The following is a 25599-nucleotide window of genomic DNA, read 5'->3' on the forward strand; positions in this document are numbered from 1 at the left end:
GCATATGCGGCTAAAGGCCAATAATGTAGTAGTGTGATATCACATGAGTCTGGAAACAAAATTTGGTGGCTCTAGCTCGTATAGTCTCTGAGATCTTGGCGCTCATCAATAAGGACAGACAGGCAGACAGACAGACGGACGGATAGACATGGCTATATCGACTCGGCTAATGATGCTGATCAAGAATATATATACTTTATGGGTCGGGTCGTAGTCATTTCACCACACTTACTGGGAGCTACTTGACCTAGGTAACGACCAATGCAGACGATCCGCCATCACTGTTGGCGTGCAAATTTCTGCCCCTAATCTGTGGGCACTCACAAGATTCAGAAATTAGCACTACAGCAAAATAGGCGAGGACGTGAAAGGGAATCAACAAGTGTCTACTTGTGATGGCGGAGATCGGAGCTGGGTCCAAGGCAGATATCAATTAACGTCGTCACCCTCAACAAGTGCGCCAAAGCCGTTATCGATTAGTCGCTCATGCTCTATCTCACTCTGTATTTTGGTAACGATGCTCGTAAGGAGGGAAACGAGCAAACCAGACCGACCGATCATCTCTCTCACCTTTGCTCGCACTTGTCATGAGAGATGGGAAAAACAAAGTGAGAAAGAGCGGAACCACGACAGCTAGTTATGTTCTAATGACTCTAATGTTAGTTCTTGCACTTCTTTTATGGTCTTTCTATATAATTAACTATTTGATTACAAAGAGCTTGGCAGACAAAGCCACTTGAAATTGTTTTCATTATTGTGGCTATATTAATGATTCAGGTTCGGTAATCTTGTAGATATGGACATTCTCTTTGATTCTGCGTTCGGTTCGCTCTTTAAAATTGTGGATGCTAGACAGTAGCGGGCGCAGAAAATTTTTTAAATGCACTTGTTCCTTTGCGAGCCAAGCGAGCTTAAGAGCGAACGACTGCCCAATTCTGATCTCCAACTGCAAAATCTTACCATCACTCTGACCCCACTTTGGCAAAGAGCAAACTGTCTGTTGGCAGTTCCCGCAGTTGCGAGAATCAATTAGATATCGAGAGAATCGAACGTCTTTATAGAATTCGAGTATTAGAGCTCGGCGGACGCTAAATTGTAAGCGTCGGTTTGGTTTAACAACCTAATACGGCATGAACTAATCATTTTATCAGACCATTTAAGCAAACCTTTTATCAACATCTAAGAAATTAGAATATTAAAGGGTTCAGCTCTGAATATTGACACTCCGCCAGGCCGTAGGTTTCCAAAAAATATTCCGTGGCCAAATCTTAAAGCAAGCATGCCTCACATTGTTAGCCTCTAATGCTATAGTTGTTTCTATTTGGCCAGACAACATAAATCATCATGTACAATACTTACATTCATTTAAGGAAAATATAAACCATTTAAGGCTTTATTATGCCCTAGAAAGTGTTTGCATTGTCTATAATGAGCAAACAAAAAAACACGTAGATGTGAAATATTATCTTAGTAAAACATATTAGAATATACATATATAAGAATATACATACGTACATTAGTATTACTTTATAATATATATAAATAGTAATTAATTATTACACACAATATACACATTTCGTCACAGTCTTCCGTATTACTTCTGTATTTATGTCACAATTATATAAGTAAGCATAAGTATGAATGCCTATTTAATTATTTATGCTTCAAACCCTTCTCCTAAAACTTCCCGACATGCCATCAATAATTTCTCTATTTCGGCATATAGAAAAAGCTTAGCTTAGCTTACCGAATGTACTTATTTTTATGGGAGACAGTGATCTTTGAAAAGTCTCCAGAAATGAAAAAAATTACAATGAAAATTACAATTGCAGTAACAAACTGTAATAATATTTTATGAGAGGCAAATTTTGAAATTCACTAGTTCTTCAGTATTCAATATTTCATAGATTACAAAATCTGCAACAGCACAGTGAAAATACGATCGATGTGTTGGCACAAATTTTCTATGCTAAAATAATTTTGTATGTACATATATGCATATGTACATATGTCAGCGTTCGAGCTTGCGAGTACTAGTCGCACTTTGATATGTACCTACATATCACCAGAAATTGTCAGAAATATTATGAATATATGTTAATATTGGTATACATATGTATGTATATACTATATATATATATATATATAAAAAGACATTTCTAGTAACAAATGACGAACCGTTTTCCATATTGTAATATGGCTCTGCAATTTAAAATGTACTGATTTGTTTTCCAGTTACGACAGTACATAGCGAAATGTCTAATCGAACAAACTACCAAGTAATGCGGTTTTCGTATAATAAACTATATTAAGACAGTTTAAAACGATAGTTGTCCAAAAGAAATCTTCGCATTTCAGTGGAAAATGACCCACAAATATTCTTATTGTATAGGCTTCATTTATTAGCCTTCTAGCCTCATCTTTTTTTTTAGCACAGAGTTACATTTATTCAGCCTAAACAGTGATCGTTAAGTTGTAATGCAATAGTCTTCGACAATAACTATCACAGCATGATACTATCATGAATCTGGATATTGTATTGCAATGAGAATACAGTTCTTTCATTGTTTAAAATAAACTATTAAAATAGTTATAATAAGAACATACGCGGACATGTGTATTTTTTATCATAGAAAACAATGAAGAATATATAATTTTCACTATTCATATAATTTGGACTTTGATTGTTAAACAAAATATATATTATTTTAAGCAGTTTGTATGGAAGCTTTTAAATTTGTGTCTATCTTTAAATATACGCGTTATGGTGGTAATAGTTGATTTATTTTTAAAGTTGCAAATCAGATGCTCAAAATATTACGTTGGTGTTCCGTTGAATAGTCTAGGTATACTGTTTATTGATTGCACCTTTAAAAACTGATTTTATTGTTGTAGTAATGCGTTGCTAACATTCATTAATACATATTTAAATAATATTAGAAATACATAAAATACAAAAAAATTTATGTAAAGTACATAAATCCTTTGCTTATAAACTTTTAACATTGTGTAATTAAATTTAAATTCGCGGTGTGCACACATGTATGCATTAAGTTTAATAGTTATTAGTAGGACACAGTGCACAAACATACATACATGCCTAGTAGATCATTTTTCCCATTGACACTTAGGGTACATGCATATACATTATACGAGTATATCAATAATCATTTAATATACATCCATATGTATGTAGTAGTATGTATTTATGTACATTGACATTGGTAGTAGCTGCTACTCCTATTTTCGATCTCGTTGCTTGGTTACCCAATAGATAATTGAATGCTGTAATGTACATGTTAGTACTGGATATTACCACTATTTATCCTAGTTTATGTATATGAAAACATAAACATGTGTCTTGCTTTGTGACAATTTCCGTTAAAAATTCGTGACGGTATACTATTGACAGCAACAGTTGTTATACAGAAATTACAAGATGGTATTTTAAAAACATCAGCACTGAGAAATTATTCATTAAACAAGTTAAAATGGTCACGATTTTCCATGAGTATTCGTTTTTTTTATATTCGCATTTCATATTTGTACGTATTTGTATGTATTTATAAGAGCCATGCATAAATCTACTGTTAGTTTTTATTATATCAATATTAAAGGCAGTTGCTACACTTTTATCACTGTTTTGACCGTCTTGATACTTATCACCTAAACATAACAAAAATGGCGGGCTATGGTTGTAATAAAGATTTTCAGGCCCATTTTTTAATAAAAAAGTTAAATTCGTTGGTTTTAATGTTGGAAAAAAATACATAAATCAAAGGCATTTTATATTACTTGTAAAGGTAGTTTAATTTTGCCCTGAAACTAGACGCCATTTAAAGTTTCGTTTAGGGGATTCGGATCATTGGATCATACTGCGACAGCGAATGGTTGTTAGTTTCACATTGCTTATAATGTATCCTTTAGTGTCGGTTCATGCAAGGCTCTAGTAGAGGAATATTATCAAACTGTTTGAAAGTTCGAGTAACAAATGTTTTGTTACTATGCAAATTTAATTTTCGTTTACGTATATAATATAATTTATATCATTATTATATTTAATTATTATTGTTTTTTCCAATTTTAGTATGTAACGCTACATCAAAGAAAAATCTATTAGGCGAAGTCTTTGGTTATCTTACTTATTAAATCTAAGGGTTACTTAAACTAGAATCGGCAAGGCCGGAGATTGATAAATATTGCTGAGATGCGGCGGGACGCAAAAGCGCTGTAGCTGTCGCTGTACCCTACGATTCACATTCGCATCGAGCCGCATTATTCGTATCGTTGTGATTCTAGTTACGCCAATTTCTGCTGATGTTGTTCTGGTTCTGTTTGCTTCCATCAGAAACCTCCGTATCCGCTTATGTCGGACGGCTTGAGACGATCAAAGACGCTGAGATGATGCGTTGGATGACTATGGTGAGTATGAGGATGACCATAAGTTGGATAGTTTGCCTGTGGCGGTGTGTGACTATAAGGATGGTGGGCATATGGATAATTTGGACTTGGCACATGCAATGTGGTTGTGCTGCCTGGCCCTGTAGCTTGCACAGGACTGCCCAGGCCGTAGTGGCCATGAGTGGCAGCATATTCGCTTGGAACACCTGTGCTATGTTGGGGATGTGATCCATATGCTGTTGGCGCGTACACTGAATTCACATTGACTGGTGACATATGAGCCATATGACTGCTAATGTGCGCATGATCCATATACATTTGTGGATGCGGATGTGTATGTGGGTGTGGATGTGGGTGTGGATGTGGATGCGGATGTGGATGCGGTTCCGGACTATTTATTGTTGCTCCCAACGCGCTTGTGATCAAATGTGTGGCATGATGCGGATAACCGGTGGGGCTATGGATGGCATATTCATTGCTGGTGCTGCAATTGTTGTGATTATTATTACTACTTTCGCTGCTGCCACGGTTGTCTGCCCTGCTATTATATGCAGTTACGTTGTCCGTTGTCGCAGCAGAGGCAGCGAGATTGCTAACAGAAAAATTATTATTCAGTACATTGCTGCCGTCGTTCGCAGATCTACAGGACTCCACCTGTACTGTGTTGTCCTGGTGGCAACGTTTCTGCTGCTGTTGCTGTTGTTGTAGCCCCAATAATCGACTTTCAACAGCAGCAGCCGCAGCTGCGGCCGTTGCTGGTGGTATGGTGCTAGACTCATGCTCTCTGATAGCGGGAATTTGATCAACCAGCGACTCTAAGCCTGACAAGCTCTTACGTGCGACGTCTGAACCGATTTGGACAGATGTACTGTGGTTCTGACTCTGCATGTTTCCCAGTTGGGGACTCTGCTCCAGCTGATGGTGGGGAGAAATTAGCAAATAGGGATTTTGCTCCTCATAGCGCTGCCAGTGCTCCGACGGTTCCTGATGGTACTGCAATGGCTGTGGCTGCTGATGCATCTGCTGGAGAATCGGTTTCTGGCCTTGGTGCGTATGTGGCGAAATCCACTGCTGATAATGATCCTGAGAATGTACTGCGTTCGCATCGGCTTCATGGCCTGGACTAACATATTGGGCCTTGTCCACGACTTGCGTTTGCTGTTGCCCCATGCCGAGTCCTTGCTCCTGTGCCTGCCCTTGGTTCTGCTCCCGCCCTTGGCCATTAGAGTTATCTTCCGGTTGATCGAAATCGACCACGGTGCACATATTCGGAGAATTAGGCGGCGGCGTTTCGCCCAAGTGCGGTTGATCTCTTATGCCGATGCCCATTCCCATTGGCTGGCTCTGTTTTTGGGACAACATGAGATCATTCTGCTGATCAAGAATAGGTGGCGTACCATGAGCAGCAGAAGCCGACTGGCCCACTGGCGGAGTTCCATGTCCGTGTACTTGAGTGTAGTTGCAGTTCAGTGCTGGGGATGCCATTGGCGACGCCGATGCTGTATACAATATATGCGAAGGTGGCGGCGTATTGTACAGACTGGGCGGCATCTGATGGTTGCTCTGTGGCGATGATGCAATATGCTCCATCGAGAGCGGGTGCATTGCAGACAATCCGGCTGTCTGTGAGTTGGTATTTGTGTTGGTATGTTGGTGCTGCTGCTGTTTGGCTGGCATTATGTTATCCATTGTGGGCTTTAGCTTCTTTGGCCTGCCCCGCTTTTTCTTGGGCATTTCCGGATTGGCCCCACCCGCAATCATGGAAAGATTCATAATATTATTAAAGTCGTGGTGTGCCATTTGTTGACTATTCATTGTGACTTTGCTTCCCGTGGAAGGATCAGTCATTTCTTGCCCCTTCACCTTCTTGGGTCTGCCGCGTTTCTTTTTCTCTTGCGGCTGCTGTGATAACGCCTGCTGATGTGCAAACAAATAGCTGTTTTCCCCAATGGTAGTGGTGCTTGGGGGATTTCTTATAGTATTATCACCGCCAGTATATGCAAACGTTCCACGTTCATTTACACTGTTAGGGGATGGCACATTAGGTGTCATATGTGGCAATAGTTTCTCAGACATCTGGCTTGGACCATCAACGCTTCCGCCTTCGCTAGCACAACCACCACCACCTCCATCGACAAATATCAAGCCAGCTTGCTGATCGACATGCGACTGTATTGTACTGCTGACTTCTGTCTGCTGCTGCTGCTGTTGCTGCTGCTGCTCACTGCATTGACGTATGCGCTGATCTGTGAATACGCACTCCGACTCATCAATGTTGGGTATAAGACCATTCAGAAAGTCACGAAACTTCTTTAGCGCCGCATAGAAGGGAACTTTATCTGCGGCGCGTGGCAGCTGAGCGCATCGTGCTGATGATGAGGGCATCACCCAAATGTACTGCAATAAAATGAATTGAATAATTAAAAGTGTTTGAGTACGGGAAATTCAATAGGAAAGTAATAAACAAATTGAATGCACATTTAAATCAGATCCTAATGTACAGTCGTTACTCTATAGTAGGTAGATAATAACTCACAGTGTCAGTGCCATCGACACGATCAGGTTGACGACCAAAGTGAAATTCCTTTTTACCCGAGAAGACCTCGAATATTAGTTTGCCATTGAAAACGGCGACTTTGGGGCGGAATCTTTGCAGTTTTTCGAGCAAAATGCGGCTTCCCTCCTTGATTTCTTTTCTGGTCAAGTCAGCCGAGCCTTTTGTGGCACGCGCCACCATATTTGTAAAGCCAATGCCGTGATTAAGCAGCTTGTGATCCTCATCCGCGCTCATTTGCTCCTGCGTGAGTCCAGCCAAGTACAGGCACTTCCAGAAATGATTTCCGGGTCCAGCGTAGTGATGTCCCTTGTATGCCGCAAAGAGACCAGGGTTTATACCGACCTGCCAAATGTTAGTGGAAGGTTTCAGAAATGGGTCTCGATCATAGACTGGTTTGGTAAATAGGGTGATCGCATTTTATCCGAAATTTACAACTCACTATAACGATATCGAGGTTATCACATAGATGGTCTGGGATAGTCCTTTTAATGACCTCTGCCTCGGACATGCCATTGAATCTGTCGTGCTTCTTGCGCTCCTTGGGCTTCATTCCCAGTAGTGAATCGCCAGTAGCATCATCACAGCCAGAATTAGTGGCACAGTTTCTGTTGAGCAAAAGTCGATATCAGAATATGCATGGGTAATACCCGCGGTTGCCAGACATGATTTCTTACGCCTGTGGCAAATGTATAAGTGCATTTCAGACAGTACTTACCCCTGTTGAGAAACGGATGCAGACATTTGCATTGCGTCCCCCTCAGTTATAAGCTTCTTTTTTCGACCTCTTTTCTTCGGAGTTGGCTTAGAGGGCAGCCCGCAGAGAGAGTTGTCATTGGACTCTACTTTATCTGTGTCATTGTAAGGCTCGCTGTTGTGCAGGTGCTGTTGTGGATGTTGATATATGTCCCCTCTGGAACACTCTGTGTTTCCACTTGGCACTGAAATTGGCGCTGGTACGGCTGCATAGCTGCCCGTATTTGAGGCGACGTCCTCTATATGGCGACTAACAGGGGAAAGCATGCGCATCTCCTCGCCCATGAAGCTATATGGATCGACACCAACAGCATTAGCATTGGAACCTCGGGAGCTAACACTCTGGCTATGAGCCATTGAAAGATGTGGCAGGTTCGGAGGAGCTTGTGCCTGATTGCCATTGGTGCTAGAAGCCGAGGGGCCGGCAGCGGTAACGGCAACGGATACTGTACTCTGGGAGGACACCAGCTCTTCCGTTTTGTTTTGACTTTGTTGCATTAGCCCAATGTTGGGGTGTTGCATCTGATGCTGTGGTGTGACTGAGTGTGTGGACGAGCTGTGGGAATTGGGAGTCAGAACATCGCCAGCACTAGTCTCGTAGCCATCGTCTTGATTTTCCGGCTTCGCATTAGCAGGAGAGAGCGTTCTGTAAAAGTTGAATGCAAAAATGAATCAACCGAATGGAATAATGCACAAATGGCACAAAAATATAATGTGTTGCCGATAAAAAATTCTTTAGTACTTCAGAGTATTATTATACCTGATTTTAATACTGAATATTTTTTATTACTTACAATTTGTACGCGGAGCTGGGATCTTCGTGAAAATCATCCATTATGAGATCGTGATAAGCTTCGTGTATTTGCTGTTGCTGCTGTTGTTGGGCAATAGGAGCCGGCTGATGCAGATGCCCATGACACTCCATGTGATGTGGGAGCTGTTGCTGTTGCTGATGATGATGATCAGAACTTTGATGTGCTCCAAAGAGTTCAGAATGCTGAAAATGTGGGTTATAGCTGGAGTAGCTTGCATGTTGCTGATGTCGGGAGTTTTGGTCATGAATGATCTGTTGATGTTGATGGTGGTGATGTTGCTGTTGCTGCATCATTTGTGCGTACATATTGCTATGAAGCTGGCTATCAATAATTTGCTGTTGGCCGTATTGGACCTGTGTCAAATTATCGTGATGATGCTGCAGGGCTAATGGAAGTACTTCAACTGCTCCAGAGCCTTCCTTCTCGATCTGAAGCAACAGTTCAGAGTTACGTTGCTGCTGTACCGTGCGATAAGGCAGCTCTGAGCCTACACTCACAGATCCCTGCTTGGTGTCGCCTGGTGCCGTTGTCTCTGGCGTTGTGGCTTGCTCCTGCTCTTCATCATGTGGAGCCCATATCGATGCCCTTCGATCGGCCAGCAAAATATCACCCGTTGCTGCTGCTAATGCTAAATTAGTAGGAATTCTTACATTCAAATTGGAGGAGTCATTTACACAACCATCGATTTTATCATTTGCCAAAATTCTTGTCGTATTGGAGGAACCCGTGCTATAAAGAGCACCCGAATTGTACTGCAGTTTGTTGCTGTTGATCAGAGTTGAGTCTCCCACTGACACTGAACACGGCTCCTCAGAGTGCCGCACAGCCGCTGTCTGTGGCGCTGGCACTACCAACTCTACGCTCGTAACCAGAGCCTGCTCCGGGGCAATATAGAGATCGTTTTCATATCCGCCAATCTTTTGCGGACTTTTACTGCTCGCACAGTTACTGGAGCTATCGAGAACTGGAACTGACGGTGTTTGTGCTTGTGCTTTATCGACGGTGCCAGATTGATGTTGATGTTGGGATCCTTCGCTGTCTCCTACACTCTTATCCGGTTCCACGCCAGGAGCTTGGATGGAGATGGGATCATTAAGATCACCGCCGCTTCTGTTAGTGGTTTCAGCCAGACCGCAAAACTTCTGGCGCTTGCAATTATTCGAACCGGCACCCTTGCTGGCGTTGCCATTGGTTGAACTACTTTGATATGGGTTCGATGCTGCCGCTGTCGCAATCACTGTGTCTGTTGTCGTACCCAATTTGCCATCCTCAGTTGAGGCCATTTCAATATTCAGAGCTGCTTGCAGGATTCTAATTAAATCTTCTTGACCAGCGAAAGAAATATTTTCTTGCCTTGGCAATATTCTTAAGACTATTGGAGCTACTTTAGGCGAATGAGTAAAGGAACTACTTATCAGTGGGATCTTCTCTGGCAATAAACTTTCCACTTGCATCTCCTTGTTATTAAACGTCCATTTATATATAAAACTGTGGTTTTAAATCGTTCTATCCCGGTTCCATCACGAACCTGTCGATATTTATTTAAGCCTTCTAATACTACTCGTATATGTTTTTCGTAGTGGATCACATGAATTTCCGTGCGCCTCTCATGGCTTTATATAGTAGTTATTCGTGCCGAATAAGTTGAATTACGTATAGACACGTCAAATCTACGACTGAAAAGATTGGATTTCAAACAAACATATTATATTTGTGTTATTTTTCTCAAAATACAGTACTACAGTGTTACAGTATTAGCAGGTTCATCATTATTATAAGCATTATTTTTTTTTTTTTTCTTTTTATATCCGTAATCAAAAAAAGTGAATGGGTCGATGTCTGTCTCGATGAGCGCCTAGATCTCAGAGACTATAAGAGCTAGGGCAACCCAATTTGGTTTCCAGACTCATGTGATATCCCACTGCTACAAGTGTATTTCAAAATTTCGCCCCGCCCCCTTCCGCCCCTACAAACCCTGAAAACGCAGTATCGTAGAGAATGACCATATCTACCAGACTGCCGAATCTGAATCAGATCGGATCATAAATTTAGCCATAATGAAGAAATTAATTTTCAGTTGCTTCCCCCACGTACTTCAGCCAGAGATCCGCTATTCATTCTCTTTCTCGCTCGCACACTCTGCCTTGTTCAGTGAGCGAGCAACCCGCAGCGGAGATGTAGAATATAAATGGTACATCTATAATCTACATGTTAGATGTAAAATATACATTTTAGAATGTTAAAATGTTTTTTTAATTCTAAAATTCTAAAAAGTTATATGCTCAAAAATGTATATGCCGACTGAGTACGGGTATAAGTACTCGCAAGTACTCGCACGTTCCTTCTCGTTTACTCTCCACCCAATAAAAATTGATGTTATACATAGATACATACATATGTACAAACATAGTACATGGATTCTTTATTAGCATCATTAGCTTAATCGTTAGACCAATCTCCGAAAACCAGTTGTATCTACCATATCATAGTTGTAAAAATCGGATTAATTTCAGCAAGAACGAGAAGAAACGTGTGAATCGGGAGGCGGGGTGAAATTTCGAAATACACTTGTAAAAGTGTGATATCACATGAGTCTAGAAACAGAATTTGGTTGCTCTAGCTCTTATAGTCACTGAGATCTAGGCGCTCATCAAGATGGACGGACGGACGGACAGACTGACATACCGTAACCCGGAGAGTACCTAAATTTAAAAAGGCTGCTTATAAAAGCGAAGACTATACATATACCTATGTACATACAATGAACACCTACAACTTACATGTAATGCGTTGGTCACAGAAAGGTCGACTTGAAAAACTGATCGCTCATATGGAAAGTGAGATCGATGTCCTTCGCGAGAGGGCTATACTAAAGTAAGGCTGGATTTGGGGATATTCAAAGAGCTCATTCCTCGTTCCTATGCTATTGAGGCTATAATAATATGACATACATACATACATATGTACATAAATAGAGTATTTATATGTACACAAGATGTATTTACATCTACAGAAAGTATCCATAGTTGCATCCATCCATAGAGTTAATCTACAATCATTACGGTTGTTTAGCAATAACTTACAAGTTATTTACAAATATGTATGTACCTAGGACTACGTACAAACGTATAAAGATTGAAATATGCATACACATAATATTTAAGCAAATCCCCCAAAATGCAACGAAGCGAAAAATGGCAATGGCAAGTTATGCATATACTTTTGCACATATGTACATATCTATATGTGCACTTATGTAGCTATGTACGACTGTATGTACCTACATTTGTACATGTGTGTCCAAACTACTGTACCAGAAAGTTTAGCAAAGTCAGCAACAACAACAGAAACAACAGCAGTAGCAGCAGCAGCAGCAGAAACAGCAACATCCAAACCAGTACGCACTGACGAAAAAGCTCATATATTGTGTGGCTGTGTGCATGTGTGGGGCTGTGTGTACAGTTATTCAGAATTACAGGGTTCGACACCAAAAACAAGCTCATACTAAACAATATATGTACATATGATATGTGCGCATACAATATTTAGCATTTACTAAAGTTACCATTTTTCTTAGTATTGACACATTGCCTAGATGGTATGGTTCTAATACGATGGTATTGGTGCAATAGACCAAAAATCAAGTTGTAACAAGCAGTAAAAATTACAACTATAGCTAATCACAGTTGCACTCTTGCTTGTGTGTTTGTCCAACAGCGTGGGACCAATAACGTAGGGCACCCTGTCTATCCAAAGTACATATGTATATGCATGTAGGTGTATCGCATACGTATTCGTGCACATGTACAACGTATCCCTGTCACGAAAGAGCCCCGAAAGCAACGAGTAGAACTGAGTCAGACCCAGTCCGAGAGAGTCAGCAGCAGCAAAGCTAACACAGATCGAACCAAGAACAAAACAGTTGCATCCAATGCGGGGGCTGGAATGGGGTGGGGCGGGTGATTTTGGCTGGGATAATATGGGGAGCTGGAGCTGGCCAGGTCCAGCAGGCCCGTGCAGGCCAGTATTTCCAGAAAACATCATGGAAAATTGATAGCGACTGGATACTGGAATAGTGGCAGTAGCGTACACTAACACACATCATTCAAATTCGCGCCATTTGTGCTGGATCTGTAGACAGAGATATCAATTGATCGATACATATGTAAATACACACACATGTGTGCAGATGTAAATTCCCAATTGCCATACTTAAAACGGTTTAGTAAAACAGTTTCGGCCAGCAGTACGTACACATACATATGTACATGAATGTTTCAACCGGTTCATGCGCCTAAATGTACGTAAGTATATGCATACATATGTATGGATATACATCCCCGGACAGTGTTACTTACGATTGTCGTCATTAGTCAAAAAATGTTCAAGAAATGAGAAATGATCCAAAGTTTAACCTACACACTATTAGATCGAACTAATAAATTAGATAAGGTTAACATAACAGCATAACAGCACTAAAGCCAATCCAATTCATCGATTGTGAAATTTTCGCGTTATTCGCATGCTATACATATGTATGTATGTATGTGCACACGCAGTCACATACGTACATATTCTTTTTCGGTACATTCATATTTATGTACTGTGCCTACCTACATATGTATGTACCTATGTATATGTACCGCGGATTGGATACAAACACACAGAAAATATACAAAAATAAAAGATAAAGATACTAGCAGCGAGTCGGTACGGTACTCGTATTTTATTATATTATGTACACATGCATGTATTTCTGTCTTTTGGTTTTCGCTAGCGATGTTTCTGTTTTCGCTTTTCACGGTGCTTTTCGCTTTTGGATGCAAAACGGAGAGCAAGAGCAGGAGCAGCAGAAATAAGTATTTGTGTAGATATATATTTACATAATATGCATGCGAGTAGTACATAGTTATGTACTCACGTTTCACTTGTATTTGGGTAAGTTTAGTATAGAGCCTGCTATTGTTACACTGTTACTGTTATTGTGCTGCGTTGTTTTGTATAATTCCAGTGCATAATTTCAGTTTCGTTTTTCATGTATGCATATGTATGTATACATATAGATATGTATGTATGTATATATGTTTGTACATACATTAAATCCCATACAACTCAGAGTAGTATAAATGTGGTGAAATTTTGATAATTGTTATACAACAGAAACACACACACAATTGTTATACACAAAACTGTAGATTGCTGGGAATCACAATCACGCGAATCAAAACAAAACTATGAATATGATGTATGTATATTTTTTAGCTGCTATTCATGCAATAAAACCCGAACCGTCACGAACCGTCACCACCCACTAAATGCCGCAAATTGAAAGACGAAAAAGCTTTTGATTGTGATTTAAGTTTAAACACGAATTTTTGAGTTGTACCTAACGCGTTTTCTCATATTTAAAGATTTTTTAGGGATTTTATTAAAAATATCTTTAAAAAGTATCGATAACTATATTCACGTATATATGTATAATACTAGGGCACTCGGTATATTCCTGGGTATATTATTTCGGTATATTTTACTATTCAACTCTATTCTACAATAGTACCTACCGAAACTTTTGGTAAAGCCTATTACTCAGATCCAAAAACTGTTTGCTAGCAACAAATTTCCTATATTCTTCGAGCGGCCAGTGGTGTGACCAGAGGTGTGCACTGCATTCCGAACGGTTAAACTGTTCAGACAGCTGCTTGGTTTTGTTTAAAGTTCATAAAATGCATTTTTTTCGGCTGGTGCCGCTCTTCCCCAGGCATATCCTGGGCTCCCCAATATTTTATTGGCAAGGTAATGTGTCTCACTATCAGCGGCGACGCCGCCCGGGCCGGACACCGTGAAGAATGTTTTGAAAGCAATATATGTTTTTTATTCATGAAAATGAATAAAAATAATATATTATAATATACATATAATTGTCATTCATATAATACTGCATTAATTAGATTCTGTTTGTCTTCATTATTTAAATATTTCGTTTTGTTTTTTGTTTCTCATATTCCAATGTTTGCTTTGTGTTTGCTGGCAAAATATATCAACTTGATATAACTTTCGAGGTGGGTCTAAACATACCAAAAAAAACCAGCAAATACTTCGGATACTTTTCCAGTATATACCGACCTTTTTTTTTTGTTGATCTGAGTACTGCCTTCCGTAAAAATTTTCTTATCGGTTTCATACGAATATCAACCCTGATTCTTTTCGCGAGGTGTTTTTTTCGATCTGAGTACTAGGCTAAAGACAAAAAATTTCAAATAATCAAATACAAAAATAATAGCCACTGAAAATTAACAACAACAAAAATAATAATAATCCAACCAAGAAAAAGTTATAAGTTTGTATATCAAATGGAAAAAGTAAGGGCGTGAAAAAAAGGAGGTTCACCAAATGGATGGTTGCGTAGGGCCCCTTTGAGGGCTTGGACTACCCGTTTGATGCACCCGTAAAAAGAAGTCGTTTTGACAAAGAATTTAACGCATTTCTTTTGAAATTTGTACGTACATACGTACCTAGTTTTCATACATTCTTCTACTCCCATGTAGTCAATGGACCTGCCGATTAATATGGGTATTCACAGTGCTGACTAGCGAACAATTCACGGCCGATTAGTATCGTCTTAGTGTTGACTAACGCACCGCACGAGAGGTTTTTACATTTCTGTCGGTCGTGAAAAAGTCGTGTGTGTGTGTGTGTTTGTGTGTACGTATTTGTGATTTTATTTGAATTGAAAAAATAATTCAAATGAAAGTGTTGCATTTCATGTTTCATTTCAAGACCAAAGTCCACAGAATTAAACACACATGCTTATAATATAATCAACCAGACCTATACTTAAGCTCACATGCAAAAATAAATTTTTCGAAATTGTATCTATGTGTGGGTGTAGTGTACGTAGGAACATTACAAGTTAAATGTTGGTCACAGTTCTGGCGTTTGCTGTGATTAAATTATATAAAGTTTGGGTTATTTCTGCACTAAATTAATCAATCTTAACAATCATATGCAAGTGAAAAAGTACATTTACATACAGATATGACATGCACACATACTCTTACATGTTCATACATACATATGTATATGTACGATGGTCGTACACATGCAATTGCGAAAACGTTCAAGGTTTTTGCCTGTGTAAGGGAAAAGCTAACAGCTGATGTCGATTCATACATACATATGTACAAGAGAGAATAAATTTACGCTCATTCCCATTCCCTTATGTTTCAATTGTGTCCGTGCATTACATACTTGCATATGAATATCAACCACGCATGTATATACTTTTTCATAGTAGGCTACGGATTGAGCAGTGACGGGTTGAAGTTGAATCAAAGAGCGAAAGTGTCAATAAACGAAATAGACGCAAAAACTTACCAAGCTAAAAATTGTTCATTGACAGTATTTCGTAATGTCTGATCTTGGAAGTGGAGATGAAGGCATCTCAGGAGGATCAAGTATGTCGAAGTGGAAGCGGAAGCGAGTGAGTCGCCTGTGGACTGACCAACATTCCCCTACTGTTTATTCTAGAATATAATGTCGCTAATATGGAGGGTTCCTCAAGCAGAAACGATTTCGATTCCTCTGGCAAAGGTACATATGTCGACTAACGATTACTGCGTTTTTACCATCGAAATATTCTAAATGACTCCTATTTCCTTAAAGGTGGCGGAACAGTGGAACAGGAACTGGCTACAAAGATGCTTCAAATACAATCAAAGCGATTCTATCTAGATGTAAAACAAAATCGGCGCGGGCGTTTTATTAAAGTAGCCGAGGTAAAATCAAAAACGAAAAGTCATAGTCAAATTTTCCTTTCTTTCTTTAAATGTACATTAATCTACACCTAAACAAGACAGCGGTCCTGCGCTAAGATAGACCAACAAAAAGGCTATTTTAATTTTGTCCCTTTATATACACATACATAATCTTACAAATTAAGATCACTTCGGACTACCCAACGATAAAAATCGTGTGTAAACTACAAACATGAAACGCACATAATTTCTGTCTCGACAAGATAAAAAAGCTAACATTTCAATAATCTGCCAGAGTCAATCAATCTCCTTCTCAACATAATCAACAAGTATCAGTATAAAATGGCACAAATTTGATAAATATCAGAATACTTTTTTTATATCTGACATAGCAAAGGCCAGACTAGTGTCGTATTCTCGTACAGTCTGGACACTAGAATGCAAATTGGTTATACTTGTACTTAAGGAATATTTATTAATTTCAGATTGGTGCTGATGGCAGACGAAGTCAAATATATTTGGCCCTTTCAACTGCAGCCGAATTTCGCGACCACTTATCATCCTTTAGTGATTACTATGCATCACTAGGTACAAAATTATTGATGTACCCTTGCAGAGTGAACAAGAACTTACAATTTATAAAAATAATCTTGCGGTAGTCAAAATAAAAATGTGTCGAAACTAGTCGCATTATTTTTCTATTGAGAAATTTAAAGATTATATCGATTTGGCCGTCCGTTTGTCCCTTTTATAGTCCACTGTGGTTATTGGAGAAATTTATATCTATATCTATGTTTTTTTTTGTATTCAGTTCTTTATTAATGCTACACTTAAATTAAATTAAAGATTTTAGGGTCTCATACAGTGTTTTGGGGACTAATAGGGCAAGGCTGCGCGGTACTGCCGCAAAGCATTGCTTCACACACTTATATCTATATGTATACACATCTATATGTATGTGGAGTATAAAAAAACTTTTTTGAAAGTTGTGTTATAAGAAAATGAGATATGAAAGCAAACGTTCTAAGCAAAAAATAATATTGTAGTTGCAATTGTTAATTCTTAATTGATAAGTTTTTGGATTCTGCAAGGGTATTTCAACATCGGCCAGCCGAATCTACGTTTTTCTTTTGTTTTAGTTAGATTATTTTGGAATTAATAAAATAATTATTAATAATAAGCTGGTCAAAACACAGGCCCTCCGAACACAGACAATTTGCCGGAGGATGGTAAATTGAAGTCCGAAATGATGATCAAAGATTATAGAAGATATTATTTGGATCTGAAGGAGAATGCCCGCGGTCGTTTTCTTCGGGTAATATGTATTATGTTGACAAATATTGGCTAATATAGGCTAACAATACCAATTTGAAGGTATCACAAACCATAACAAGGGGTGGACCTCGATCGCAAATCGCATTACCAGCTCAAGGAATGATCGAGTTTCGAGATGCGCTTACAGACTTGCTGGAAGAGTTTGGGGCTAATGATGGAGGGTAAAGTAAAAATATATATTCTATTTTATTTATAGGTACATATGTATGTATGTACATATGTATATTGTATACATGATTTATTTTTAAACTTCATTTGTTTGACCTCCTGCTTTGGCTTTTTTTCTAACATTGTTCTACTCAATGTAAAGTAATAGCGTAAAAAATAGCGTTTCCGGACCCACATCTGGATATTATATAATATGGATAATAGAAAATATAAATATATTTCAATGATATTTATTTTTCCATTAGGTTTAAAGGGGATTTGCCCGAAGAGCGTCATATGAAAGTCGATAATAAAAACTTTTATTTTGATATTGGACAAAATAATCGTGGAGTCTATATGCGGATAAGTGAAGTATGTATTAGCACTGATTATACAATAATACATTAAAAAATCTGATTTATTTGTTATAGGTGAAAAATAATTTTCGAACCTCAATTACTATCCCAGAAAAGTGCTGGATACGCTTTCGTGATATTTTTAATGATTACTGCGACAAAATGAAGAAAACGTCCGACCCAATCACTGCCGACATTAATCTACCGACATCTGCAAATAGTCTTAAATAAAGGGTATTGGAGAGAAGCCGATTTAAGAAATTTTAAGCGATGAGTGCATCATTCTTGGCTCCTAACCAACGCAAGAGCTTATCAAAAGTGACGGAAAAAATTAAAAAGCTTGCAATGTTCGAAAGAACTAAACCTTAAAATATGTGAATGTTTCAGCTTGAAAAGAAAAAAAACAAAAACATAATATACATAAACACCCACACACAGTAGCATTTAGCGAATGACGTATTAGTATTTTTTAGTTTATGTATTATAATATAGTTTAACTAAATCAACTAGCGTTGAAGTAGAGACAATTTGAACCTAACCAACCAACTCAAACACAATCGAATGAATTAACTTGTATGTAAGCGTACTCAGTCAGAATTACATACATACCTCAGCCAAGCCACTCTAAACGTCTCTTACAATGGCTACAATTGTTATTGATTAACATAAATGAATGACGCTGCTTAAAAGCGTCTGGAAAATGTAAAAAAATGAATTAGTTATTTTTGACTATGCTTGATTGATTGATGATCTGATTGATTTATCTGCCTAAATTGATGTACATACGTCTTACCGTTGCTTTGGCCGATACTAGAAACAAGCCATGGGATATATTTCTTGCGAAATCTCATGGGAGATGTATGTACATATGTAGCTAATTGATAGATTATGTCTCAATCTTAATCAGGTTAATGCCACTTGGAAACTTTCATAGTAAATACATATGTACGTTGCAAATTGTTAAAGCTTCTAGAAATAATATGTTATATATTACAAAATATGTATCTTAAAATAACTCCTAAAAGCGTTTTTAAAACAAAAGTTTCAATGTGATCACGTAGAATAAAAATTCTTAGATACGATAAAAATGCATAGCAAACTAAATTATAATAACATAACTTGATAGTGCAACACAGACACATCCACATCCCAGTCGTTGTTCGCAGGTGGATTTTATTTGAAAGCAAAAAACGAGTCCATAAATAGCTACGCGACAAATTATCTATTTGCTGGAGTTTATCTATTGACATCAATGTGTATGTTTGGATCTGGTATCTGCATACGAGTATATTAATGTATCTATATTTGGATGCAGTGTATAAATTAATTATTTAGTCTTTAATGTATTATGTATGACTTTTCAGCTTTTAAGTTAAATGAGAATTGCCATTGAATTATTATCGTAAGATTATGAAAACGGGCGCTACTTCATTACATAAAAGAACAAAAAAAAATTGTACATGCATAATGTGTGTTAAATTGTTACATTAAAACGAACATTGGAATAAACCTACGCGCATGCGATATAGAGCCGGAGATGAAGGCGAAGCTAAAAATCGGAGTCGGAGCCATAAACTCTCCATACTCTTATATTTACCTGGTAAATATAAGCTAACATAGATATGACAAAGATATAAAACTATATATTTAAAACCCAGAAAGTTTATCTTCAATGTTGTTTGGCAAGAATACATATTGTATATTTTAAGAGTTATGTGAAAGTACTATGGAAATAAAGTTGAAACTCAATAATATAGGAACGATAAGTGTGTCCATATTTGTAAAGGATATAGAAAATTCAACAATTGTAATGGAATGGATTTTTTTTTCTTGGTTTTGGATTGCAAAAATAAATCGCCTATTTCCCACTCTAACTCAAAAATGGGTTTAATAAATCCATGATGTGGTGTGCGTTCTGAATACAAAGAGAATAAACAAAATTTGTTACGATCATAGCTCGGATTTTAATAACAATTTTTCATATACACAAGTTCATGAAAGCGTAATATTGATTAAATAATCTTCGGTCTACCGATCTATCTCGCCAAACACTACGTCCAATGTTCCAATAATGGCAACGACATCGGCCAACATGTGCTGCTTGCCAATCTTCTCCAGCGCCGCCAAGTGCGCAAATCCGGGAGCTTTGATCTTACAGCGATATGGACGGCTGGAGCCATCCGACACTAAATAAACACCGAACTCGCCTTTGGGTGCTTCTATGGCTGTATATGTGGCACCAGGTGGCACTTGGAAGCCTTGAGTAAAAAGCTTAAAATGATGAATGAGTGCCTCCATAGACGTTTTCATTTCGGAACGCGACGGAGGCGTCACTTTAGCATCGTCCGTCTTGATTTCTCCTGCAGGCATTTGGTTCAGGCACTGGTCGATTATGCGGAGGGACTGACGCATTTCCTCGATGCGGCAGAGATAGCGATCATAGCAGTCACCTTTTGTGCCAATCGGCACGTCAAAGTCTACGAGATGGTAGGCGTCGTATGGCTGCTGCTTGCGCAAGTCCCATTTAATGCCTGAACCACGGAGCATGACGCCACTGAAGCCATAGTTAAGAGCCTCCTCAGCAGTTACAATGCCGATGTCCTCGGTACGTTGCACCCAGATGCGGTTTGTGCTAAGCACATCCTCCACTTCGTCTAGGCGCTCGGCGAATTTTGAGGCAAACTCATAGATATCGTCCATTAAACCAAGCGGTATATCCTGAAAGCTCAGAGATTAGGTCTTCATAAATTCTGACAACCTCTGACATGTACATTACCAACGACACACCACCTGGTCGAATATACGCAGCATGCATACGGGCTCCAGAAACACGCTCGTAAAACTCCATCATTTTCTCGCGCTCCTCAAAAAGCCAAAAGAACGGAGTGAGTGCGCCAACGTCTAGGGCATGTGTCCCCACAGCCATTATATGGTTTAGAATGCGTGTAATTTCAGCAAACAGAGCTGGAGCGAATATAGAAAAAAAATGTATTTTATAGTAGTGATATGATCTGAATATACTCACTGCGTATGTACTTAGCCCGGATAGGCACATCAATATTAAGCAGCTTTTCCACTGCAAGCGAATAACACTGTTCGTTGCACATCATTGAAACATAGTCCAGGCGATCAAAATACGGTAACGCCTGTGTATACGTCTTGTACTCAATCAGCTTCTCCGTGCCACGGTGCAGCAATCCGATATGTGGATCCGCACGCATAACAGTCTGAAAAAAGAAGATACCAGTACTTTTAATCGTTCTCATTCCCCTCTCAAACTACAAGCTCAGAACACTTAGCCCACTAACCTCGCCGTCCAGTTCAAGCACCAGCCGGAGTACTCCGTGGGCAGCAGGATGTTGCGGCCCGAAGTTAAGTGTCAAATTTCGCACCGACTTCTCGACGGGCGTGACTTTACCTATTCAGGATTAGAGTGGGAAGGTGGAAATGGAAGGGCTAAATATTGTCAACGGAATATGTGCCGCAACAATGTACATACTGTTCCATGGGGGCACTTTCCAGAGCGAAGTTACTTCGTCGGGATACATCACAGGGCCACTGAATTGTTTCATGAATTCCGGATCTGGGTACCATTTCGCAGCTCCACGGCGGTGCTGATGCGAACTGAGAAGAGGCAAAAAAAACAAAAGTAATTCTATGCAATTTTCTACAATTATGTAAGCGGTGAGATGCTATACCTTAGTAAGCATCCAATTACAGAGGACTGCGGTGGCTGTAATCCAAAACCTTGCAACTGCAACCCGGAGCGCAGGGAGCGTTTCAAAATGTTGGAAAACGCCATTTCTCACAAGAAAATGCAGCTGAATGAATAAATTTCTTGGATATTTTGATTATGTTGATTAACAGTCCCTAGCCACGCGTTAACAGCACTTACTCCTATGCTTTTCCTGTGTATATATCGATATCGAACTATCGGCTATATAGTTTTGTGAGTTTAGCGAAAAAAAATACCGAAATTCGGGATTTAAAAACCGAGCGAAAAGCCGAAGCACTAACCATATAGTATATAGATGTGCCAGTTTATACACCGAACGTGTCGCAGCTGAGTTTTCTGACCATTCGGCTGTGGTAGAGCTGTCAAACGATTGATAGCCATCGATAGTTTTGAATGTTTTGAAAAAAACAATCGATACTATCGTGGTAGTATCGGGCTCAAATAATTGTTAATTACACTACTCGACGAAATCGAACTTTTTTTTTCCTCAGGGATCCAAACTGACTTTTTCTGATAGATATGGGGCTTTAAATTTTTTTAAAGAAATATGGTTTTTTTCTATGGCAGAACTTTTTTTTGAAGAATTTTGGTATTTTTTTTTTTGCTATTTTTAGATTTTCTCACGTAATTCTAGTATCTTACGTCTGGTTGTAAAGAACTTTGCTATTTGAAAAGATAATTAAAACAGCTAGAAGTTAAGCCCAAACACTTTGTGATTTCAGCTTACCGTCTGGGAAATATAAAGCATTGAAATGCAAAAAATGATGATTTTTGTGCGGTATTTTTTACGAAATTTTGACTTTAAAAACTCAGGAAAAGTCGAAAAAATCCTGTGTTCTCTAATTTTTTGTGTATAGGTGCATTTATTTGGTGTCGTTTAAGGTATCGCTCATTAAAATCTATGGAGAGACTTTGGAGCTAAACCATTCGTTAACCAAACCTAAAAAATGAAAAAATTTAAAAAAAAATACCTTTTGAAAGGTTGCGGGCCCAACAGCCAAAAATTCTTAAAAAAAAAGGTTTTGCCAGAGAAAAAAAAAATATCATCAAACCATTTCTAAGCCCCAAATCTTTAAGAAAAAGTTGGCTCTGTTCCTTGAGGAAAAATCGTGTCTAGTAGTGTTATTAATTATTTTTTTGTTGATATTTACTGGCTACTAACCTGATTAAATAGAGCGGGGTTAAGCTATTTTGTTTTCTCGGCTTCTGAGGTTTCTGAGGTTCCAGTCACACTCGACAAATCTGGCGTTACGTTACATTCGTACGACAAAATGTTGAAAAAGATAGTCAAAAAACTGAAATTTGGAAAAAAGATTATCCTCGTTGAATATAATTTGGTTAGACCTATATTCACCCGAAAAATGGCAATAATCGAACGTACGGTTTTGAAGATATAAGCCAAAGTATGACCTAAAAGTGCGTTACAAAAAACAGAAGTGGTTTTCGAGGTTGGCGTACAAAATGGCAAAACTCTGCGAATTGGATAGGGCTATCTGTATAACATTTTTTGTGCTAATAAATGAAGTATTGAGAGCTAATTTTCAAATTTATTAAATGTAAAAACTTTTCCTCTTTTTTGTTAAAAATCCGCGGAGGCATCTGGCGAACGTTACTGGCGTGACGTTACCAAATTCCGCGATTATAAAAGCCTAAAAATATATTGTTAGCCGAGGTTGGACAAACACTCTGATAATTATTTTGGGTAGTTTAATATATTAGAAAGACTTTAAAGAGAAACTTTTATCAAGAATCATCTTCTTCCTAGGAGATAATAGTAAAAGAAAACATGTCTATAAAAATACCAGAAAATACCAAAAACGTGAACTTTTGCTTATTTGTATAGGTTTTAGGATGAAAGTTAATGAAATTATATGTGAATAAAGTAAATTAGTTACCTTTCAATAAATTTAGAAAAAAATATCCGGAAAAAATTATATAGAAATCGGGTTTTATTGACTTTTTATGATTTTTGGCCTGGTGGACCTTTTGGCGGAACTGCCCATATAGACATTTGAAAATGACCGCCAAACTCATTTAGCGCACAAAAAATACTGACATTTTTCGCTCTCAATTCGTGGTGGGTTTTCAAAATGTTCACTCCTTTTAGAAGTGAAGAGAAACTTTTCGTGGTGACTTGCCCCTCATTTTCGTGGTGTGAGTAACATGTATTTTACGGGAACGCGTAGCAACAATGAATCTCGCGCCCCAAATGCTTACAGAAAATTTCGAACGATTTGATTGGCTGAAAGTTGAAAACAGTTGAATCTTCTTCATCGTTATTAATAATGTTATGATTTAAAACATTATGAATTGATATTTTTTTGATTCTCAGCGGACTTGTGAAGAAGAATATTCGGCACTATTTTCTTGTTTCATGGTCGCGCGAGCATTTTTTTGGACTTTGCCCAGAAAACCACCCCAAATGCTTACAGAAAATTTCGAACGATTTGATTGGCTGAAAGTTGAAAACGCGTTACTTTTGTAACGGATTTTATATCGAAAAGTATTTTTTGGGTACAAAGAGATAATGTTTATTATTGTATATCAAATACATACATGTATAAACTTAAGTAAGTGACAAAAATTGGTTAACCAACAAACAAAAGGACAACATTAACAGCAAATAAAAAAAGTTTAAAAAAAAATTTAAAAAATTTTAAAGTGACAGTGTTGACAACATAAACAATTACAATACGAGTACAAGTTGATTTGGTGAAAATGGCAAAACGGTTTGTTTAAAAAATTTAAATTAATTTTTCCATGTGTCAAATAAGAAAATTTATCCTTTTCAGTTTTAAACTAGATCTCGAGGGATACGAGGTTGATGACATTGTCAGGTTGTTTTCAAACGGCCGCTTGCCGACCCAGGGTGTGTTTGTGTCATCGTCGTCCCAAAACCAGAATGCATCTAATCAAGGTGATCCAGATACAAATCCAATATTTTATCCAGCAGACGACGACGACCCCGAAGCAATTCCAACCCCAACAGCCGCCGCAGTCCCTTTTAATAATGGTATGCTACATTCAACATTCGTTTTATTAATATTAATCAATATTTTCTCTCCATTCTAAATCAGAACACCAACTAACAAGACCAATGCCCCCACAAACACCATTTTCCATCGATTTTGTCCAAGAAAACCAATCGTTCCCACCGAATACTATCAGATGCCGCTCCTTACACCTCCGGTTGAGAAGTTTCAGGAAATTCAATCAACGACGACGACAACGATCCCAATCCCAATAGCATCAACGTCTTTCCCCCTCAATACAAGGGAAGAGCGGGCTCAATTTCTTCTCCAATTGCATGATGATCCTAGACAGACGTATGATGCTGTACCGAAGCTTGTAGGGATGCGTTTTCGGAAAATTCTTCCCAAGCCCAACCTTACATCCGGCGATGGCGGCCTCCTCCACAGCATTATCAAACAACTGCGAAATCTCTAGAGCCACCACCACCAACTTATCAGAGTCACTGACTTCCTTTCATACACACGCAATTTTGATGGCCACCGTCAGGTCAAAGAGGGGAAAAATATGAAGAGACATTTTCAAATCCCGTCTGGATTTGAAGAGCCAGAGCCAGGGTTTCGCCATGTGCAACAGGGCTCCAATCAGTGCCAGTACTGTGGAAAATGTGAAACAATCAAACAAAAACAAGACCTTCACGAGACAACTTGCAAACATCTCCACAAGCCGTTCGTGTGCCTAAAGTGTGGCTTTTGCTCCCCCAAAGAGTAAGCTA

The 25599-nt window shown here is 38.6% G+C and overlaps 4 protein-coding genes across 10 annotated transcripts; 2 read left to right on the forward strand and 2 right to left on the reverse strand.

The window, feature by feature from the left end:
* Nucleotides 1-1360: 1360 nt before the first annotated feature.
* On the reverse strand, nt 1361-13853 carry LOC111070764. 3 transcript variants are annotated; one of them, XM_022361617.2, is made up of 7 exons: nt 13826-13840; nt 11307-11458; nt 8506-10202; nt 7674-8357; nt 7398-7563; nt 6938-7300; nt 1361-6798 (listed from the first exon to the last, which is right to left on the reverse strand). In XM_022361617.2, the coding sequence occupies exons 3-7, from the start codon at nt 9978-9980 to the stop codon at nt 4345-4347; spliced, it is 5142 nt and encodes a 1713-aa protein (XP_022217309.2). In that variant the 5' UTR covers nt 9981-10202; nt 11307-11458; nt 13826-13840; the 3' UTR covers nt 1361-4344. The 3 variants fall into 3 exon arrangements, with proteins under 3 accessions (XP_022217309.2, XP_022217307.2, XP_022217308.2); XM_022361615.2 differs by lacking the exon at nt 11307-11458 and having other exon boundaries at nt 13448-13853; XM_022361616.2 differs by lacking the exon at nt 13826-13840 and having other exon boundaries at nt 11307-13165.
* Nucleotides 13854-15136: 1283 nt separating this feature from the next.
* LOC111070794 (transcriptional activator protein Pur-beta) lies at nt 15137-19991 on the forward strand. 5 transcript variants are annotated; one of them, XM_022361711.2, is made up of 9 exons: nt 15137-15228; nt 15818-15980; nt 16054-16116; nt 16189-16301; nt 16766-16868; nt 17462-17595; nt 17655-17776; nt 18029-18134; nt 18194-19991. In XM_022361711.2, exons 2-9 carry the CDS (start codon nt 15935-15937, stop codon nt 18347-18349), a joined length of 843 nt encoding a protein of 280 aa, XP_022217403.1. In that variant the 5' UTR covers nt 15137-15228; nt 15818-15934; the 3' UTR covers nt 18350-19991. The 5 variants fall into 5 exon arrangements, with proteins under 5 accessions (XP_022217403.1, XP_022217404.1, XP_022217405.1 ...); XM_022361712.2 differs by having other exon boundaries at nt 15145-15228; nt 15821-15980; XM_022361713.2 differs by having other exon boundaries at nt 15170-15228; nt 15926-15980.
* A 75-nt stretch (nt 19992-20066) lies between these two features.
* Nucleotides 20067-22006, reverse strand: LOC111070793 (NADH-ubiquinone oxidoreductase 49 kDa subunit). Its single transcript, XM_022361708.2, has 6 exons — nt 21817-22006; nt 21618-21742; nt 21427-21536; nt 21144-21345; nt 20895-21082; nt 20067-20836 (listed from the first exon to the last, which is right to left on the reverse strand). Exons 1-6 carry the CDS (start codon nt 21918-21920, stop codon nt 20147-20149), a joined length of 1419 nt encoding a protein of 472 aa, XP_022217400.2. The 5' UTR covers nt 21921-22006; the 3' UTR covers nt 20067-20146.
* Nucleotides 22007-24493: 2487 nt separating this feature from the next.
* LOC111070839 lies at nt 24494-25367 on the forward strand. Its single transcript, XM_022361800.2, has 3 exons — nt 24494-24583; nt 24647-24867; nt 24932-25367. The coding sequence occupies exons 1-3, from the start codon at nt 24573-24575 to the stop codon at nt 25099-25101; spliced, it is 402 nt and encodes a 133-aa protein (XP_022217492.2). The 5' UTR covers nt 24494-24572; the 3' UTR covers nt 25102-25367.
* Nucleotides 25368-25599: the final 232 nt, after the last annotated feature.

This window comes from Drosophila obscura, unplaced genomic scaffold, assembly GCF_018151105.1.
Source record: "Drosophila obscura isolate BZ-5 IFL unplaced genomic scaffold, ASM1815110v1 contig_187, whole genome shotgun sequence".
In the NCBI taxonomy this organism is placed as follows: Eukaryota; Metazoa; Arthropoda; class Insecta; order Diptera; family Drosophilidae; genus Drosophila; species Drosophila obscura.

What these genes read in the sequence shown, in the direction of transcription:
- LOC111070764 (XM_022361615.2), bottom strand. Translation starts at nt 9,980, where the DNA reads ATGCAAGTGGAAAGTTTATTGCCAGAGAAGATCCCACTGATAAGTAGT. An exon ending in GCATCCGTTTCTCAACAGGG is followed by an intron (nt 7,564 to 7,673) that starts GTAAGTACTGTC and finishes TTTGCTCAACAG; the next exon opens with AAACTGTGCCACTAATTCTG. An exon ending in GTGTCGATGGCACTGACACT is followed by an intron (nt 6,799 to 6,937) that starts GTGAGTTATTAT and finishes ATTTTATTGCAG; the next exon opens with TACATTTGGGTGATGCCCTC.
- LOC111070793 (XM_022361708.2), bottom strand. Translation starts at nt 21,920, where the DNA reads ATGGCGTTTTCCAACATTTTGAAACGCTCCCTGCGCTCCGGGTTGCAG. An exon ending in GTAATTGGATGCTTACTAAG is followed by an intron (nt 21,743 to 21,816) that starts GTATAGCATCTC and finishes GCCTCTTCTCAG; the next exon opens with TTCGCATCAGCACCGCCGTG. An exon ending in CCGGGCTAAGTACATACGCA is followed by an intron (nt 21,083 to 21,143) that starts GTGAGTATATTC and finishes TATTCGCTCCAG; the next exon opens with CTCTGTTTGCTGAAATTACA.
- LOC111070794 (XM_022361711.2), top strand. Translation starts at nt 15,935, where the DNA reads ATGTCTGATCTTGGAAGTGGAGATGAAGGCATCTCAGGAGGATCAA. An exon ending in TTTCGATTCCTCTGGCAAAG is followed by an intron (nt 16,117 to 16,188) that starts GTACATATGTCG and finishes ATTTCCTTAAAG; the next exon opens with GTGGCGGAACAGTGGAACAG. An exon ending in TGATTACTATGCATCACTAG is followed by an intron (nt 16,869 to 17,461) that starts GTACAAAATTAT and finishes ATTAATAATAAG; the next exon opens with CTGGTCAAAACACAGGCCCT.
- LOC111070839 (XM_022361800.2), top strand. An exon ending in CGCAGTCCCTTTTAATAATG is followed by an intron (nt 24,868 to 24,931) that starts GTATGCTACATT and finishes ATTCTAAATCAG; the next exon opens with AACACCAACTAACAAGACCA.